A 19,125-nucleotide genomic window follows, 5' to 3' on the forward strand; every position below is an offset into this window, starting at 1 on the left:
CAGCACAAGGTGCACATGTGTAATGATTATGCAGTTTCAGCTTCATATGCCACCTGTCAGGTGGATGGATTATCTTGGCAAGGAGATGCTCACTACTGGATGTAAACAGATTTTATTTGTGCACACCATTTGAGAGAAATAAGCTTTTTGTGTATATGGCACATTTCTGGGATCTTTTATTTAATGGAAAAGAAAATGCTGCTGATGCTCCCAGGTGATAACGTTTCCACCCCTAGGTCTTCATCAGGCATACATCTTATTTCAGCTCATGAAACATGGGACCAACACTTTCCATGTTGTATTTATATTTTTGTTCATTATATTTCCTCAGGCTACCTTACGAGCTATTTGTTTCCTAGGTTACAGCTAATGTAGAATTAGCTAAAGGTTGTGAGATTTCTCCAAGTTCCGTGTTGTGGAACCAGCCAGAGGGGTCGCCTATGATTTTCGTCAACTCGGGATAGCCGGTAATACGAAAGTGACTCACCTTTTAGCCAGGTAAATTTCATAACTAACCTGCTCCACTTAGTCAGTGTTATCCAGAATCCTTTGGACATACTTACCTTAATCCTTAACCATTTGAAATGTCAACTTCAATCAGGTATTGACCAACTCCACTTACCTTTAAATGACTGAGCCACAAGTTTGACTATTCCCTGCCTCTTGCAAAGATTTTCTTCATCCCCTTCATTTGAGAACTACAGATTTAAACAAATGTTTTTTTGGTAAATAGTGACAGAATGCATCTTAAACTTCACGCAATGTAAGTAACACTTGTATGATTTAATGTAACACATCTATAGGATTGAGAAATGTGCTTGTGCAAAGGCAGCATTAACGATAAAATAAAGACAGCACTTGTAAAAGCCTATTTCACACCATAGCCTCATTTAATTTGAAAAAGCTCAAATGTTTATTTGGGCACAAATTCAAATGTGGTGCTTCATCGCCCATGGATTGACGTTTCACCATTGTCTCATATGAAAATGCCTTGGCTTTCGACTAGCCATGTGACACGTGCAGTTACAAACCTGGTAGAGTAAGTGGCAGGTGGATTAGCAATATCAACCGTCGTAGTACGAAGGAACCCTGAGCTGGAATCTGAAGCTGGTTAGTTTTAGAAAACCCTGAGTAGATCTAGCTTGCTTCGTACGATACCCCTCTGATTGCTGTGTTCACTGAAATAGAATGGTGAATGCAGTGATAAGGCTGCTTCCTCCAGGCTATTGTTCAGCAGCCCAATACTGGAGCGGACCAAATAATGCAGAACACCTGCAGCCTTGTCTGTGACTTCTTATAGATAAGACAATGTGTTATGTACATCTAGGAAATCTCAATATCTGCCCCTGCTGAGGTTTACATGTCAATGTTGTTCTCAACTATTCAAGTACACAAATTGTTCCTGCAGAGGTCACTACAACTTGCCTAACGACTCAAACTAAATTATTCTACTGCTCTGTTTGTTACTTAAGTCAGTGAGACTGCCATTATTTAAGTCATTTGTGGTGATGTCAAAAAGGGGGGTGTTGTACAAAACACTCATCAGCGATTGGATCATCTCTAATCAATCAGAGTATCAAAGCCAATGACACATTTTCAAAACTCTGCTTTACCCACGTGTTCTGGACAAAACCATTGGTTTCAGGGACCAATCAGAACAGTTAGAATGTGTTTGCATTCTTGGGGAGGTACCCCCCATCCAGACTCAAACGTAGAGAAGAATCTAATGTCTGAGGTTGTGGCGTAGCGTTTGGCCCAATATGTAGTTCTAACAAAGACAGTACAGGATGAAGACAGGCAGAAATCAAGTAAAAATTGAATCAAAGAAACTGCTTCAATAGAAATCTCCAATAATGCTTGTAGGTGATGTCATGGCAGAGTTGGCTAGCTAAACCACAGAAACGTCATCGGGATCGATGCATATGCGTTTTGCCAGATGTTTAGCCTACATTTTTCATACTTGACGCACATGTGCTTCGCTTTTCAACTAGCTAAACCCTAGCTAATTGGAGTCTCTGTGTACTTCCGTTTGTACCACTGCACGATATTTTAAAGGCTTAATTTTAGGGGATTAATCTGTGTCTGGGAAACCGGCCCTTAATGAGCAAGTACCCCAGACACTAGTCGTGGGGTCAATACCAAGTGCATTTGACTGCTTGGCATATTGTTGACAACGTAAATTATGTGAACTGACATATAGTACATGTAGTCTAATCCTTTTCATATTGTTTAACCAGTAATTTATGTGACCAAATGTACATGTATAGTCTAATCCTTTTATGTACAGTGAGTGTTTTGTACTTGTGATTTAATCTAATTATGTTCTTTACATGGTTACTGACAAAAGCCAGATAAAGGTAAAAAATTACTGCCGGCTGTAGTGATGCTGAAATGCGATCAATTGCCTACAGTAAGAATATTTGTGGACGGTTACAATTCCATGTTGCACAATTACAAATAATGAGGAAAGTACAAGGGCAAGAAGTAATGGCAAACAATCCCATATCCTGCGAAAACACCTCTCATCACAAACATACAAAACAACTCGTGTGAATGTTAGAGTTTGGACGGGTATCTAATTTCCTTGTTAAGATATTCATGCCTTGGACATGGTTGTTCATGTTCAGCTTCGTGTAGGAGAAGTGGAATTTCAATGGCATCCACTTAATCGGCAATAACAAAGGCGAATTCCATGTCTGACATTTAACGTTTCATAGAAGAAAAAAACAGAAGTTGTCAGCAAACTGTCAGTGCATAAATATATACCTCCCTGACTGTACTCGTTGATTTACGTCTACAGTCGGTTTATCAATAAAACGCGCACATTTACTTCTCAATCCCAGGCCTGATCTGTCTGCTTGGTCTGTTTCGCAGGCATTCCCGGAAGTCTCACAATGTTATGTCTCTGGTTTAAGAACGCTTGTTTCATCAAACAGTAGGCCAACGGTACTAATATTAGTACTTGAAATTATTCTCATCATATATATTTGTTCAAATTAGGTCATTTAAAATGTGGAGTGACGCAGCCTGGTCTCTAGACTAGACGTAACATAGTAAACGTAAATCCGGATTTGGGAAGTAGTATAATATGTTGCGTTTCATAAAACAGATGGTTACGTGAGGGGAAAATGAGTGGGTGTACAATGCAAACGAATAGCAACCCAACGATTGTAAATTCGTATCTCTTTCTGGACAACTTAAGCTTTTTAGCTAATTAGCAGATTTTCAACCACTTACCTACTTTGCAACTACGTATTATGTTTGCGAACCCTTCCCCTAACGTTAGCCAGACAGCTAGAGTTTGTAACATATGACATGTTTTGCAAATTCGTAACATATTATGTTAAGCAAATTCGAAAATATTGTACGTTTAGCAAATTCGTAATATAATCATACGAAATTATTGATTATTGAAATTATTGATGGACAAATGAATACATGTCATATGAAACGTAACACATCAGACTAAATGGGGTGTCTCGGATTTAATACGAAATACTCTGAGACCAGGTTGCCATCCAACCCAGCCAGTGAAGAGACCACCACGAAAATACATACATTTTCTGAGAATATCTGTGAATAAAAAATTACATTCGGTGGTATTTTGAGGGCAACAGTAAATGTAAAATACACACAGGGATGTTATAAGGTGTTATGTAGGTTTACGGGCTGCCATGTGGCGGCGGAAGTGCCTACCCTGAACGGGTCGCCTGATGAGCTACTACATGAAAACATCCGTGCTACGTCAACATTTTCCTGCATTGTCAAATGTCAGGCTTGCTGTGCTTTCGGCGTTTTGCCAGTAGAATAAACGGGAGTCTGAAAGTTCATTTGAAAGCTCATAGTTAATGATTAGGTTGTGAGTTATCTTGGCCCAAGAAAATCACGCTAGAACCACAGCGTTTCTAAACCGTACTGTACTGTCGACGTTGCTGCCACCGTGTTATCTATATTGTGAGGTAAGCGTGTGCGTGCTTTCCTAGACTAATTTAAACTGTATCGCTCTTTTGGACTTGTTTGACCTCTGTAGCTACTAGATAAGCTAGTTGGCTAGCAAGTACCTCGACTATCTAGTTCATTAGTTAGCAAAGTCGTTTTTTGGTATTATGCAACTTGAGCCATCTCACAATTTCAAACAAATGTGCATATGTTCGAGATCCCATTTTTATATATATATATATATATATTACTTTTTTTTTTTTAAGACAACCCCATACAGCTAGTAAGCTGCCAACAACATAGATTTCTAGCCTTTGACTATAATTCTACTATTCAGACGGTCAGTTATTGTCGAGAAACACTTGGCTTTTGTATTTGCTACAGTACACAAAATTCTACTTTGTTGCCAAAGACTCATTGATCTTAGTCTCTCTCCACTACCTCATGGTTTTACTTTGCTCTTTTGCATCGTACTCTCATATTGCGAAACAAGTAAGCTATCAATATCTATCACATTGTCATGCTCATTAACTTGTCATAAAGCACAAACATGCAATATTCCCTATTCCAATGTCATACCAATTCCACAACTAGAAATTAAGATACAAATTTTGCAAAATAATTGTTTTTTTCAAGCTATTTCAATTGCAACCTTTTCAGAGCATTGAATTGAGCATTGATGATGATGCTGAAACATAACGAATCGAAATAGGTCCTTTTATACTCTTTTCACAGCCAATTACAGCTTTGAACACACTACCTGTCACAGTTATCCCCTTTATAACAGATTTTTAAAAAGTGAGCCTCTAGAGCCAGAAAGTTCCATGACCTGGTGGTCATTATTTATGTCGATCCAAAAGTACATTAAAAAAATGGTCAACCACAAGAAATGTATGGAACTTTGTTTTGTCTCTCAAATGGTCGGTGCTCACTGATCTTATTGTGGGAAGTCTGCTATTGAGTGGCACTCAACAGCCACGGCAAACTGCCACAAGACTTGAACCCCAATGCACAAAAATCTATGTGACTTAGATGCTGTTTTGAAGATCTGCTTTACCCATATTTTGGATTTTGCTTTCAGTTCAACTGCTCTGGGAATAACAGGGTCACTCATAGTTAACTGACTTTGTTATATTTTTATTTACTCTCAGATATGTGAATGGGAGGAATGTTTATGAGTGGGTCTGAGTGAAACAGTGCCCAATTGTCTTTATGTATCAGGAGGACAGTGACAGTATCCAATGGGCCAGACTGTCCTCCAGCTATGCTGTTATAGTTGACCCTCCTTCCCTTTGGCATCACTCCTACATGACTGAACCTTGGTTGCCTGGTAAGGGTTTTCATTCTCAACAACCGGTTTACTTTACAGACAGACTTATACTTAGGCTAGTTGATGATGGAGGCAGCAGGGACCAAGTGTATTTGAATACAACTTGTCTGACCTCTGCCAAGCTTAACTGACCACCTTAAAAATTGAAGTGGATTGTTAGTAATTGTTTTGATCTTTGTTATTGATTGAAATGGCGTCATAGTTACAGTAGAGAAAATCAATCCTCTCCTGGATCAAGATCCCTGCAGCCTAAATTTGTTTGTTTTTTTACACTTGAAAAGTAATTAGCGCCCCTTGTGTCCACTGACAGTAATACAGTATACCCCGGGATGTTACAGGAACGGTATGCGAATCTGGTGACCACCCAACCCTAGTCACATACAACATTCCATGAATGGAAAGCAGTGGATTGATAACACAAACATGACAGGTAAAATAAAACAAGGCTTAAACAACACCTGTAAATCAAAGATGGATTGATGAGAGCGTGATCTGAATCTAATGGAGAAATTCAAGTTTGAATTGAAAACCTTTTGGTTATTGTACCTCAACCTGTATTGTTCTGTACCATCTTGTTTTAAAAGGTGGAAAGTAGGCTAACTTTGCCATTGTACACTCTTAGCTAGCCTGTGTACCCTTTATTGTACTGTATTTGCATCAGGTAGTGAGTCTTGTGCATTCATTAGGAATGTTTTAAAGTCTGGCAATTATGTAGCAAATTAGGTCGCTGGTGTACTTTTAAATGTGAACGGATTAGGCTTAGGTCTATATGATCATGTGAGGCCCGTTAGGGTCATTGATGGTGATGTTGTACAGTATTTATTTAGATAAGACTGATTAATTGCACACTTTCAAATTGCAGGTCAAGGGTTATCTTTACTGTCCACTGAAGTGATTAGTGAGTTAGGCAGGCCTTTCCAAATGGCATGTTGCCACATTGACAGACGCAGGCACAGAATGGTTTTGAACATTGTCTTCTCTACTCAGCTTGTCTTTGTTCCATCAAGGTACTGAACTTGAAGATGCAGCTTTTACTAAAGGCAAGAGCTGAAGAAAGTTAATCTCGCTCTCTGAACAAAGCTACAGTACACACACACACACACACACACACACACACACACAAACTGTTGAGTAAATAGTAGGCTTCACTGAGTAATCATCACCTCTGACCTCTAATCACAATGTTTGAGTTGCACAATCATGGAATGTTTTGTTGGTCAGTGGTTGTTGATGCTATTTTCCGTTCCGTAATTTTGTACATTGTGCTATTTACTGAATATTTCATCATTGCTTCAGTCACTTTAATCATTGGTGATGATTATTATGAATACGTTTTATCAGCGCCTTTGGCTTTCATATAATAGGCCTACATCGGCCTTGACTTGACATGCACTTTTACATCATGTTCCACAAAGCTGGAGGTCGGACTGTTCTATCACAGTCACACTAACTCCTTTTAGACTAAAGGTGCAAGTACATTACATGTACAGTGCCTTCAGAAACAATTTGGCTGCAGGTAGCCTAGTGGTTAGAGCATTGGACTAGTAAGCGAAAGGTTGCAAGATCAAATCTCCGAGCTGACAAGGTACAAATCTGTCATTCTGCCCCTGAACATGGCAGTTAACCCACTATTCCTAGGGTGTCTTTGAAAATAAGAATTTATTCTTAACTGACTTGCCTTGGTAAATAAAGGTAAAATAGAGAAATGTACTTTTCCCACATTTTGTTGTTACATTGCTTAAAGTTGAGGTGTTGTGTTTCTGATCGACACACAATACCCCATATTGTCAGGAGTTCAGGAGTAAAACATTTGGTTAACAAATCACATAAGTTGCATGGACTCATTCGGTGTTCAATAATAGTGGTTAATGTGATTTTTGAACGATACCCCATCTTTCCCACATACAATTATCTGTAAGGCCCCGCAATCGAGTAGTGAATTTCTAGCACAGATTCAACCACAAAGACCATGGAGGTTTTTCCAATGCCTCGCATTTTTCTTCCACTTTGACATTACAGTGTATTTTATGTAGATCGTTGACCAAAAATGTCAATTAAATAAATTTTATTCCCACTTTGTAAAACAACAAAATCTGGAAAAAGTCAAGGGGTGTGTATACTTTCTAAAGGCATTGTATTCTTCGCTGTATCCATTTTCCTTTATCTTTGTCTCCGATTGGTCGCCATAAAGTCTAATGATTAACATTTCCCTGTACATGGACCCAAGCACAGGAAATGGCATCATTAGTTGTGTTCTATGCACCAGCATTCAGTTTATGATCAATTCTTTTGATCAGGAAAGTGTTCTTGTGTTACTGTATCGGCTAGCTTATGTGGGTTTTACCAAACACGGATGAACACAGCCTACACCGTTTGGTCCTGACTGTTTGTCTGGTCAAAGCACAGTTTTATGAAGTATAAAAGATTGTCTGAGCAGCAAACAAATAAGTGAATGGGCATCCCATTATTTCGTCAGCTAATGTTATGTTTTGTCCAGCACTTGTAGGGTATGTTTTGGATGGGTTTAAAGTGTCTCTTATCCTCATTTGGGGGGGGTGCAAACCCATGTGATTGGCTGGATCAGAGGAAATGAGAGGCAGATGAACAGTCACATGAGGAGGGCAGTCATGAGAGAGAGAGCAGCTTATTGCACAACACGCAGTCACTTTCCCAGACTCAAGCAGGAGAGCACACACAGGATCAGACTACACACCTGTACTCATTGATAGGTTGCATGAACACACACACATTGACAAGTATCTTGTCATTGATTTGGCTGTAACAGAGACATTTGGGTAAGTTGTAATGTGGTGAGACATTTGGGTAAGTTTTATAATCTCACCCAATTTTATCTGGAATGAAACTATTTCATATAAATGGTCGAATCAAGAATGTTTAGTCTACCGTTTAATAATATACATGTTCCTTGTTATGAAATGTATTTCAGCTGTTTTTACTTCTGCACGCTCCAAACAGTCTGACTTTTCTGGGGGGGAAAGCATGGACTCTGTTAATTATATGTTTCCTGTTTTTATGTATAGTTCAACCCGGGTAAGTATATATATATATATATATATATATATATATATATATATATATATATATATATATATATATATATATATATATATGCGGGGTTTAGGCTTTTGTCCACAGTACTTTGAGAGCAGTCGTTTCTAATGTGAGTCACATCTATATGGTGATCATGTTTTTTTATTGAAGGGGCTAAGATCAGCTTTAATTTTGCAGATAATGCTGGGTTCTATCAATGTCGTTTTTTGGCTTAATTTCCAATCCCCCAAAAATATTTTTGTAACATTTATATATTTTTATTTATTTTACCTAACCCTCCCCTCCCCCAATTGGAGTAATCCAAGGACAACTATACTTAGGCCTCTACTTCCAGCTTATACATACTAAATCCATTTTACGGACACGGCACATTTTATATTGGTTCACTTAATTTTTTTCATCCTTCAGCCACCCTCAACCCCTAAAAACGATCCAGTCTTGACTTATTTCTGCTGTGCTGTTTCACAAAAGTTCTGAACCTTTCAATTCTCTAATTTCCACAGATTCTAAATGAAAGATGAACACCTTTACTAAAAGCACTATTATATTATTGATCGACTGACCATGGCTTTTCAAGTCACCCAGCAGTGCTATTTACAAAGATAGATTTAAGTAAATGTTGTGATTTTTTTTTTTTCTTCAGCCATTCCTGAACCTGCAACCAAAAACAAGCTACATATGGGCAGTACCAAAATAAATTATCTAATGATTCTCTTTGCAGCAAAATCTGCAGAGCTGGGATGGTTGTATCCTCCATATAAACTCAATGTCCGCTCACTGTCAACTGCGTTTATTTTCAGCAAACTTAACATGTGTAAATGTTTGTATGAACATAAGATTTAACAACTGAGACATAAACTGAACAAGTTCCACAGACATGTGACAAACATAAATGGAATAATGTGTCCCTTAACAAAAGGAGGGGTCAAAACCTAAGTAACAGTCACTTTCAGGTGTGGCCACCAGCTGCATTAAGTACTGCAGTGCATCTCCTCCTCATGGACTGCACCAGATTTGCCAGTTTTTGCTGTGAGATGTTACCCCACTCTTCCACCAAGGCACCTGCAAGTTCCCAGATGTGCTCAATGGGATTGAGATCCTGGCTCTTCGCTGGCCATGGCAGAACACTGACATTCCTGTCTTGCAGGAAATCATGCACAGAACGAGCAGTATGGCTGGTGGCATTGTCATGCTGGAGGGTCATGTCAGGATGAGCCTGCAGGAAGGGTACCACATGAGGGAGGAGGATGTCTTCCCTGTAACGCATAGCATTGAGATTGCCTGCCATGACAAGCCCAGTGCGATGATGCTGTGACACACCGCCCCAGACCATGACGGACGCTCCAACTCAAAATCGATCGCGCTCCAGATTACAGGCCTCGGTGTAACGCTCATTCCTTTGGCGATAAACTCAAATCCGACAGTCACACCTGGTGAGACAAAACCGCGACTCGTCAGTGAAGATAACTTTTTGCCAGTCTTGTCTGGTCTAACGACGGTGGGTTTGTGCCCATAGGCAATGTTGTTGCCGGTGAGGACCTGCCTTACAACAGGCCTACAAACCCTCAATCCAGCCCCTCTCAGCCTATTACGGACAGTCTGAGCACTGATGGAGGGATTGTGCGTGCCTGGTGTAACTCGGGCAGTTATTGTTGCTATCCTGTACCTGTCCCGCTGGTGTGATGTTCGGATGTGAGCAGGGACCCTGGGCATCTTTCTTTTGGTGTTTTTCCAGAGTCCGTTGAAAGGCCTCTTTAGGGTCCTAAGTTTTCATAACTGTGACCTTAATTGCCTAGGAGTGGGAGGTCCCGGTGCACAACTGAGCACGAGGACAAGTACATTAGTGTCTAGTTTGAGAAGCAGAGTTGTAAAGAAAAAGCCATATCTCAAACTGGCCAATAAAAAGAAAAAATTAAGATGGGCAAAAGAACACAGACACTGGACAGATGAACTCTGCCAAGAAGGCCAGCATCCCAGAGTTGCCTCTTCACTGTTGACGTTGAGACTGGTGTTTTGCGGGTACTATTTAATGAAGCTTCCAGTTGAGGACTTGTCTGTTTCTCAAACTAGACACTGCAATGTACTTGTCCTCGTGGTCAGTTGTGCACCGGGGCCTCCCACTCTTTCTATTCTGGTTAAAGAAAGTTTGCCCTGTTCTGTGAAGGGAGTAGTACACCGCGTTGTATAAGATCTTCAGTTTCTTGGCAATTTCTCGCATGGAATAGCCTTCATTTCTCAGAACAAGAATGGACTGACGAGTTTCAGAAGAAAGTTCTTTGTTTCTGGCCATTTTGAGCCTGTAATCGAACCAACAAATGCTGATGCTCCAGATACTCAACTAGTCTAAAGAAGGCCAGTTTTATTGCTTCTTTAATCAGGACAACAGTTTTCAGCTGTGCTAACATAATTGCAAAATGGTTTTCAAATAATCAATTAGCCTTTTTAAAGTGATAAACTTGGTTAAGCTAACACAACATGCCAATGGAACACAGGAGTGATTGTTGCTGATAATGGGCCTCTGTACGCCTATGTAGATATTCCATTAAAAATCAGCCGTTCCCAGTTACAATAGTCATTTACAACATTGTCTATACTGTATTTCTGATCAATTTTGTTATTTTAATGGGCAAAAAAAAAGTTTTTCTTTCAAAATCAAAGGTATTTCTAAATGACCCCCAAACTTTTGAACGGTAGTGTATGTAAAGAAGGTATTTCTGTTTTTTAATATAAATTTGCAAACATCTCTGCAAACATTTTTACACTTTGTCATTATGGGGTATTGTGATGTCATTATGGGGTATTGTGATGTCATTATGGGGTATTGTGATGTCATTATGGGGTATTGTGTGTTGATTGCTGAGAATCATTTAAAAAATCATTTTTAGAATAAGGCTGTAACGTAACAAAATGTGGAAAAGTCAGGGGGTCTGAATACTTTCCAAAGGCACTGTATATATGGGGCTGTATGGGGCGGCAGCGTAGTGGTTAGAGCGTTGGACTAGTAACCGGAAGGTTGCGAGTTCAAACCCCCGGGCTGACAAGGTACAAATCTGTCGTTCTGCCCCTGAACACTGTTCCCAGGCCATCATTGAAAATAAGAATATGTTCTTAACTGACTTGCCTGGTTAAATAAAGGTGTAAAAAAAAATGTTTGTGTAATGGCTAACTTCTCGCTGTGGTAGTAACTGAGTCTAGCAGAGCAGAACAATATGAGGCAACAGATGTTTTGACTGGAAACCAGCAGTTTAAAATATGTGGTTTTTGTCTTCATTTAGATTCTCGATGTCTGTTTTTCCTTGTCCGCTGATGTCATTGGTTTCCCCCTCTGGGTGTTCCAGACCTTTTTCATATATCTTGTGTTTCTCTAATTAATTGACATTGTCCATTTTAAGTGGGCATTTATTGTGTTATAAAGGCAGTTTTTACAGATGTGGCCTTTAGACATTAGATTTAGTAAGGGTCCTGATGGCGCTCTCGACTCAAGTGGCTAATTCTTCCTCTTCGATTGATTGCTCTCTTAAGTAAGGAGTGAAGGTGATTTTCAAGGTGACCTGTCTACTAGATTTAGATTTAACCTGAAGCCGTGTATGAAATAGCCTTGGCACACACTGGTCCGAACTGGCTTCACAGTTCTTGGGACCATGTTGTTCTATCTGTAGCCTAATATGTGTCTGTTCTTTCCTCAATTTAGGCACTCTTCAGATCCAACAAACGCAACTATAATTAGCCTAACTATTGTAATTGCATTATCAATAACTCGATTACAAAATGGCAACGCTGTAATCGTCCTCTTGACCTATAAACGTTTATGGTCTGGGTACTGTGCTTCCTTTTGCACGTACTTGATGTCCAAGAAAACCGTTTCAATCAGCGTTTACAATAGACTCTGGCCACCAGTGGGTTCAGTACAGTAGGTTGAGGTTCATGGTTAAAACACCTCTCAGCTGAGTCACACCATCACCGTCTCTCCATAGCAATAACACTGGGTACGTTGGAGTCTTTGACTGACTCGTTTTAATTATGGTCCTAACTTGTTAATCGGTGCTAACCAAGGAGCATTAGAGAGGATCTGGGGCTTGTCCTCAGGCTAGTCGCATGATGCCAAACCAAGAACCAACCTACTCCAATTCTGAGTGATTACCCACTTCATCCCTCTTTAAGCTCACAGAGTCAAACACGGACCGGTGTCCTTACAAATCTGGAAAATTTGGTTTGAGAGGACCTAAATTCGACGTGCAGGCCTACACCTGCACACTATGCATTTTTCCTGGACGATAATAAGCATGAGTCCTACACTGTGCTGATAAGGGTGGGGCAGTGTTCCCTCTAAGCTGTGTGCGTGCTGCGCAGCTCCCCGGGACTGCTGTGCAGAAGAAATATCAGCCCACTGAGAGAAGCACGAGATTGAACTTGACTTGAAATAAAGGGCTGTGTTTCCTGTAGGCTTACCCTGGCATGATGTTTCGATAACCATGTAAATCTCCCTCGGACATGGTGGACTTTTATCAATATATTATTCTATATTTACTTCCGAAAATGCTAATTGGCATCAAAGTAGACATCATGCAAGACTACAAATCCCTACAAGCTCCTGCACGTCATCTCTAGCTGACACCTTTGCTAACGGGTATTGTGTCAATTTAAAACTTGCACAAGACGGTTCACAGAATTGTACTGTTAAAGAAATGTTGCCAATTTATTAATTATAAAATGTAGCTAACTTTTTACATAGTTAATCCAGAGATTCTTACCTTTGCCTCGAATCAGGCTGTCGCATCCAGATCATGGCATTTGGAGTTCTTTATTATAGCCACATTAGCAGCTTATTGGCATTTCAATTTTGTGGGATAAATACAGGGAACTATGTTGATATAAATCACCTTGTCCGAGAGAGATTTGCATGGTTATCAAAACATCACGCTAGGGTAAGCCTACACGAAACGCAGCCCTTATTTTAGGTGTTTCTAAAATCCCCTATAGGAAAAATGAATGTTGGAAAAAAGATTAGACCCATTTCCTTGTTTGACTGCACGGTTTTATGGGTATTATGACTTCTACTCTGGTACTCTATAGGCAGCAGGTAGCATCATTTGTCTGATTCTCTGTAATAATGGAATGGGCATAATAATGCATTTTATTTTGTAAAGTGCTTTCTTGTGTCAAACAACACATTTTCAGTCTCCTCCTTGTCTATTGGACAAGGGGATAAACAGGTTAATGTCAAGACTTGCATGTTTTTTTATTACATACATCTCAAGGAATATAGGCTTACATTGAACAGACATTGGCTGCTACTGTAGGCTGAATGATAGAACAGCTATTTCCATGTTAAAATGTTATGGGATGCATTTTCTCCATTATTTTGATGGTAGGCCACTCTGGTAAGTCTACATTATGATCAAATAGCCACAGTAGTCTACTTGGCCACTAAAACTGTAACTTAAAGCAGGTACAGCCTCAGTGTTCACAGTATACGTGTGTTGGAAGTTGCACAGAATTTTCACTACGTTCAAGTTTGGGCTCAGCAGACCTTAAATATGCTCAGTGCCTAATTTATTTTTAGTGAACATTTTGGGGTGGGGTTTGTTTGTTTATTTTTGGCTTGATGTCTGTTTCCGTCTTGGCTTCACAATCATTTTCTGAACACCTTTTGGCACTACCAAATACCTACCACAAAAGCCACCTGTCGTGGACAAATGAGTGTATGTATGTGACTGATGTGTATTTTGTCTCTGTATTTCCTGGTTCTTGCAGTCCTACAGTACAGATGAACATGAACATGCACCATGATCACCACGACCACGGCACCATGGCTCCTCCCACAGGGACAGACTCCCATGGCGATGGAGCAGTACAGGGTGCAGGAGGAATGATGATGATGATGGTGAGTGGGCCTGGCACTCAAAAACAAAATATCACACACTAATTTCTCTCTGTTACAGTGTGGGATTTACTTAGGCTTGGCACCCTGTCACTGCACTTTCTACCACCAAAGTTGCACATCTGCAAATCTGATTTAAGATGAATGGTTTTAACTCTCTTAATTCAAACGGCCTGCTTGACATTTCTCTCTGCTGTGTGTGAGCTGAATCACTGTAAACCCCTTGGCTCTGTAGGTGTGTGACACAATTTGTTTTCTATTCCTCTTCTGAAGCAAATGACCTTCTACTTTGGCTACACAAACGTGGAGCTGCTGTTTGCCGGTCTTGTCATCAACACACCTGGAGGTAAGAGTGTGTGTTTTCCAGGATGCATTTGTAGACTTGAAATGTAGTGCAAAAAGTATTTTATGACCATGGCCATTACCGGTTCATTATTAACCCCAAAAATAAGTTTAATATCTAACCAACATTAACATCTCAATCATGTCTCCTCTCAGAGATGGCAGGGGCCTGCATTGGTTGTTTCCTGCTGGCTGTGCTCTACGAGGGGCTGAAGATCAGCAGGGAGTTCCTGTTGAGGAGGAACCAGGTCAACGTACGCTATAACTCCATGCCTGTCCCAGGAGCAGACGGTACCATGCTCATGGAGACACACAAGACTGTAGGGTGAGTGAGACCAAATATGCAACAGGCCTCCTCACTAAACGGACACACAGTAATTGCAGTGAAGTGTTCCCGATTTATACCCCAAATGTGAGACTTCTAGACCGGCAGCCAAAAAGGGCTACTGGCTCCACATTAACTTGTAGTAGGACATTTTGAAGCTTATTTGTCCCATTTCACACATGTACACGTGTGTATTAATACGCATGTGTGAATTGTAAAATGTGTTTTTTTGCATATCCCAACTCTCCCTGAGACACACTTGTAGACTGGCTCAATGCTCGAACCACTAGGCTACCTGCTGCCCTGCCTTACTGTTTGTGGGGAACGTTGTAGCCATAACAGGAATTTAAAAATGCCTAAGTCGCCACTAACACCCGACTTGCAGAGTGCTGTGAATGAATTGATTGATAACATGACTCTCTTAATATTCCTGTTTCCTTCTCTCTCCCCTGCAGCCAGCGGATGCTGAGTCTGTCCCACTTGCTGCAGACGGTGTTACACATCATCCAGGTGATGGTCAGCTACTTCCTTATGTTGGTCTTCATGACCTACAACGCTTACCTGTGTATCGCCGTGGCAGCGGGGGCCGGGGTGGGATACTTCTTATTCAGCTGGAAAAAGGCTGTGGTTGTTGACATTACCGAACACTGTCACTGACACCCCCATCTGGTCTATTCATCCTACCACACATGTAAAACACACACACACACACACACACACACACACACACACACACACACACACAGGCATTCTCCTTTCAATCCCCATCAACATGCATAGTTTTTTTTGCATGTATCACATTTGGACAGTTTCCTTTGTCACACTAAAGCTTGATGGTAAATCTGAATTATGACCATGAGCTTTTACATTTGTGACCGTCTGTCCTATTGGTAGCTCTTAAGACTACCCATGTCACCGTAACGCGATGTTTGTATTCCAAATTCTTACGCCTCCTGTCTCAATCTCCACGTCTCTGTCAAAGGAGCTGAACGTTCACTCCCCCCCCCCCAGTTGTGCCATTCTCAATCAGTATTTTTATTATTGCGCAACAATCGGTGAACGTTCATCCTTACAGCATCGGACCTCGGGTTTTCTGCTCATACAGGGCATTTGCGACATTTACAACCACTTTCTCCTTGAAGAACAGTGTGCTGATACAAGCAGGGAGTAGTTATATGAATAGGGCCTATAGTATCTCCTGACCAGGGAACAATGCTGGGCCCTAGTTGAAGCATTCTGAAGCCAAGTCCTCCGCATTTCATCTGACTGTCCGATGGGGGTCATACATAATCAGTGTCTCACAACGGGGGTCAAAGGTCATACTTGAGATTGGCTGTATAACCGAGCCTTAGTAAACCCTTTGCCTTAAAGGAGGAAAACATGTGACAGCCTAGGCCAACTGTAGACAGGACCCATAGTCTACTGATAAGTGCCAGCACCATTTTAAAGAAGTTTGTCCTTGTATTGGTCACGTGATTATGACAACCCTTAAAACCATCATGATACACACTGCTATGCAATGTTCAATTTTGGATTATTAATTTAATTTATTAATTTAAAAACTATTTACAAATAACTCTTCACTTAAGAGTAGGCTTGATCTGACCCATAAAAGTACAATAACAATTGGCTCTTTCACATTAAGAAGCCAATGTAAATAGAAATGTACATGTCAAACAAACCTGCTGCTTGTATCACCTCCAACGAAGATAATTTTACATCTAAATTCAAGAGTCTGCCTTTCTAAATCTTCACTACCATAAATTGTTGCTGGCCAGATCTTTCATTTGCTTGTTTCAAGAAACTAATTAATGTTGAACAGATTACTGGGTCTAATCTGAGCACATAAGGAGGTCCCTAAACCTCAACCTAAAAAGGGTTAACTTTATCACTTCATGAAGTGGGATTCCCCACTATAATTTGGGAGTAACTTTTGGTGTGTTTATTCAATAGGCTTAAAGTCACACATGTCAACACAACATGAATACTAGTGTCCTTATTGGAGGAAGTGCTCAGGTCCCAAGGACAATCGGGTAACTCTGAGAAAGTAGGAGGCTGGATCCAGTGCTTTCTCAGACTGGCCTAGTAACACATGATTTCTGCACTACTCTGTGACCCATCGGTGCTTAGGCCACACACTACAGGCAGTACATACTTTGACAGAAGGGTGATTTCTATGAAGTAGAACCTAAAAGAGAAAATATTTCCCTTTTCGGTATGTCTTTTTAGTTTAATGGTTTACTTTTTTTATTTGAGATAAATGACTGTAGTAAATGTTTATGAGTTGCCTGAGTGACATTGTGTTGTGCCTGGTTTGGGGATCAAATTCCTAGTTGCTATAACTGGATTTAACAGCCACGTGTTCTCATTACATTACAATAAAGCCAGGGACATTAGTATATACTTGCACATATAACTGTTTCTGCTTTACCATGTGGGATCAATGTATAAAGAGGATATTAGTCTACTGTACAAATGGAGTGTTGAAGTAAATTGGCCAAAAGCAAGTGGGAATCTGACCACCACTCCAGCGCAGCATCGGTGTGAACATGTCTGTATAGTTTTACATATTTATAGTGTTGTAATCTTTTTAGAGAACACAAATAATAAATTGTATCATTCAAGAACTGTATGTGTTAGATTCTGTTGCAGTCTCCTGTCCTTGACATAATGTGGCATCGAAGGCAAATAAAAGTACAAGCATACCATTGTAAGTAATGACTGATTTAGTTCAAGTCCATTCAGTTAATCCATATTTCCACAGATGCTACCAAGTCTGGATGTTTGTAATAAAGGAGGGAAACCACTGTACACGACCCCTCTCATCAAACATTACATTGTACAAAAGGCCACCCTTTGCATCACAAGTCCTAACTTTTCAGGTAAATGCAGCAACATTACTTTAGACTTATGAATGCAATATGATCCTCAAAGTACACTTTTTTGTAGGGATAAACTTCTTAGGTAAACAAATACCCCTGACCATTTCAAGAGCACAGTTATGGTGCCAACCACACACCAATGCTGGAGGGGCCAACCATTTTAGCGGTCTCTGTGTCCGTTAGGAACCTAAAATTGCAGGTTTCCAAAGAGCGATGGCAAGGTGTTGGGTTTAGGATGGGGCTTGTAGCCTATTCTCTCATTGATCATCTGTTCCCGTGTCTTCCCATCCCCTGTTCCACTACCGGCCCCCGCCATGTCACTCGACATCGCCACGCCAACAACATCCACCTCATCTCGCTGTTTCTTCCGACTCTGAAAGAGGAAACCAGTGTGGGTGGTAGTTAGACACATGAAAGTTCTGCTAATCATCAAGCTTTTCTTGCAAAGATAATAGGGACTACATTGTTCATACACTAATAATATAGTATTTTATACCTGAAAATACTATAGAGATTATTCATGATGTTGCGGCTACTCACCTCAAGCTCTTTCTTGACACTCTCAAACTCCTCCGTGTCATCCAACTTCAGCTCCAGACGGGTGGGCTTTCTGCGCAGCATCTTCTACCCACTAACGTTAGCTGGGAAGCAGATGTGCCGTATCAATGACTACTTATTCACACAAGTGCCATAGGAATATGTTGTACTATTATAGTTGGCTAAAGATAAAGGTGATAAGTCAAGTGCTGAGTGCAATAGGTAACGTTTGCATTAAATCACGTATAGTACTGTATATGAAATTACACAAAATGAGTAATTGTTAACTGCACGGTTGAAAAAGGACACGTAAGTATGAATGTCACTGTTAAGTCTAGACCTGTTGATTCCGAAGCCTGTGACAAATAACATTTGATTTGATTTAGGCTGCCAAATAAATTAATTGCGCCCATATCTCTGCAACGTCCTACTCCTAGCTAGCTAAACAGCAAGCTGGCTAACTAGAGCTAAGACTACAGTGACGGACCAAATTTGGCAAAGGAGACCAAAATAGCGAGTTTCCCACGTAAATAGTTTGTCTCTGAGACCCAATGAAACAGGCAAATCGTTCATATTTACTTACATTTTGTTGTTGTTTATTTGGATAGTAGCTAGCCACGCTCTGTAGAATCCGCCATGAATTGACAAAGAGCTTCTGGGTAAAGTAGTTTTTCAGCAGTGCTTTGCTTCCGCGTGTTTGACCCTTGATTAGTCAATCGGCTTGTTCGACGTAGAGAACGCCATCTTGTGTTCCGAAAACCCAGAAATGAGTCACGTCTGGTTCGTTCAGCCATTCATATGGCGAAAATGAATAGGA

General features: G+C 40.4%; 2 protein-coding genes across 6 annotated transcripts; one reads left to right on the plus strand and one right to left on the minus strand.

Annotated features, from left to right (window-relative positions):
• Nucleotides 1-403: 403 nt before the first annotated feature.
• On the plus strand, nucleotides 404-17,594 carry slc31a1 (solute carrier family 31 member 1). 5 transcript variants are annotated; one of them, XM_052521457.1, is made up of 7 exons: nucleotides 3,731-3,959; nucleotides 5,161-5,269; nucleotides 5,608-5,699; nucleotides 14,096-14,225; nucleotides 14,496-14,568; nucleotides 14,721-14,889; nucleotides 15,345-17,594. In XM_052521457.1, the coding sequence occupies exons 4-7, from the start codon at nucleotides 14,109-14,111 to the stop codon at nucleotides 15,544-15,546; spliced, it is 561 nt and encodes a 186-aa protein (XP_052377417.1). In that variant the 5' UTR covers nucleotides 3,731-3,959; nucleotides 5,161-5,269; nucleotides 5,608-5,699; nucleotides 14,096-14,108; the 3' UTR covers nucleotides 15,547-17,594. The 5 variants fall into 5 exon arrangements, with proteins under 5 accessions (XP_052377418.1, XP_052377417.1, XP_052377414.1 ...); XM_052521454.1 differs by lacking the exon at nucleotides 5,608-5,699; XM_052521458.1 differs by lacking the exons at nucleotides 3,731-3,959; nucleotides 5,161-5,269; nucleotides 5,608-5,699 and adding an exon at nucleotides 404-498.
• A 3-nt stretch (nucleotides 17,595-17,597) lies between these two features.
• Nucleotides 17,598-19,066, minus strand: cdc26 (cell division cycle 26 homolog). Its single transcript, XM_035772635.2, has 3 exons — nucleotides 18,892-19,066; nucleotides 18,312-18,412; nucleotides 17,598-18,144 (listed from the first exon to the last, which is right to left on the minus strand). The coding sequence occupies exons 2-3, from the start codon at nucleotides 18,390-18,392 to the stop codon at nucleotides 17,959-17,961; spliced, it is 267 nt and encodes an 88-aa protein (XP_035628528.1). The 5' UTR covers nucleotides 18,393-18,412; nucleotides 18,892-19,066; the 3' UTR covers nucleotides 17,598-17,958.
• Nucleotides 19,067-19,125: the final 59 nt, after the last annotated feature.

Source organism: Oncorhynchus keta, chromosome 6, assembly GCF_023373465.1.
Source record: "Oncorhynchus keta strain PuntledgeMale-10-30-2019 chromosome 6, Oket_V2, whole genome shotgun sequence".
Taxonomy (NCBI): domain Eukaryota; kingdom Metazoa; phylum Chordata; class Actinopteri; order Salmoniformes; family Salmonidae; genus Oncorhynchus; species Oncorhynchus keta.

What these genes read in the sequence shown, in the direction of transcription:
- slc31a1 (XM_052521458.1), top strand. Translation starts at nt 14,109, where the DNA reads ATGAACATGAACATGCACCATGATCACCACGACCACGGCACCATGGCT. An exon ending in GAGGAATGATGATGATGATG is followed by an intron (nt 14,226 to 14,495) that starts GTGAGTGGGCCT and finishes CCTCTTCTGAAG; the next exon opens with CAAATGACCTTCTACTTTGG. An exon ending in TGTCATCAACACACCTGGAG is followed by an intron (nt 14,569 to 14,720) that starts GTAAGAGTGTGT and finishes GTCTCCTCTCAG; the next exon opens with AGATGGCAGGGGCCTGCATT.
- cdc26 (XM_035772635.2), bottom strand. Translation starts at nt 18,392, where the DNA reads ATGCTGCGCAGAAAGCCCACCCGTCTGGAGCTGAAGTTGGATGACACG. An exon ending in GTGTCAAGAAAGAGCTTGAG is followed by an intron (nt 18,145 to 18,311) that starts GTGAGTAGCCGC and finishes TTCCTCTTTCAG; the next exon opens with AGTCGGAAGAAACAGCGAGA.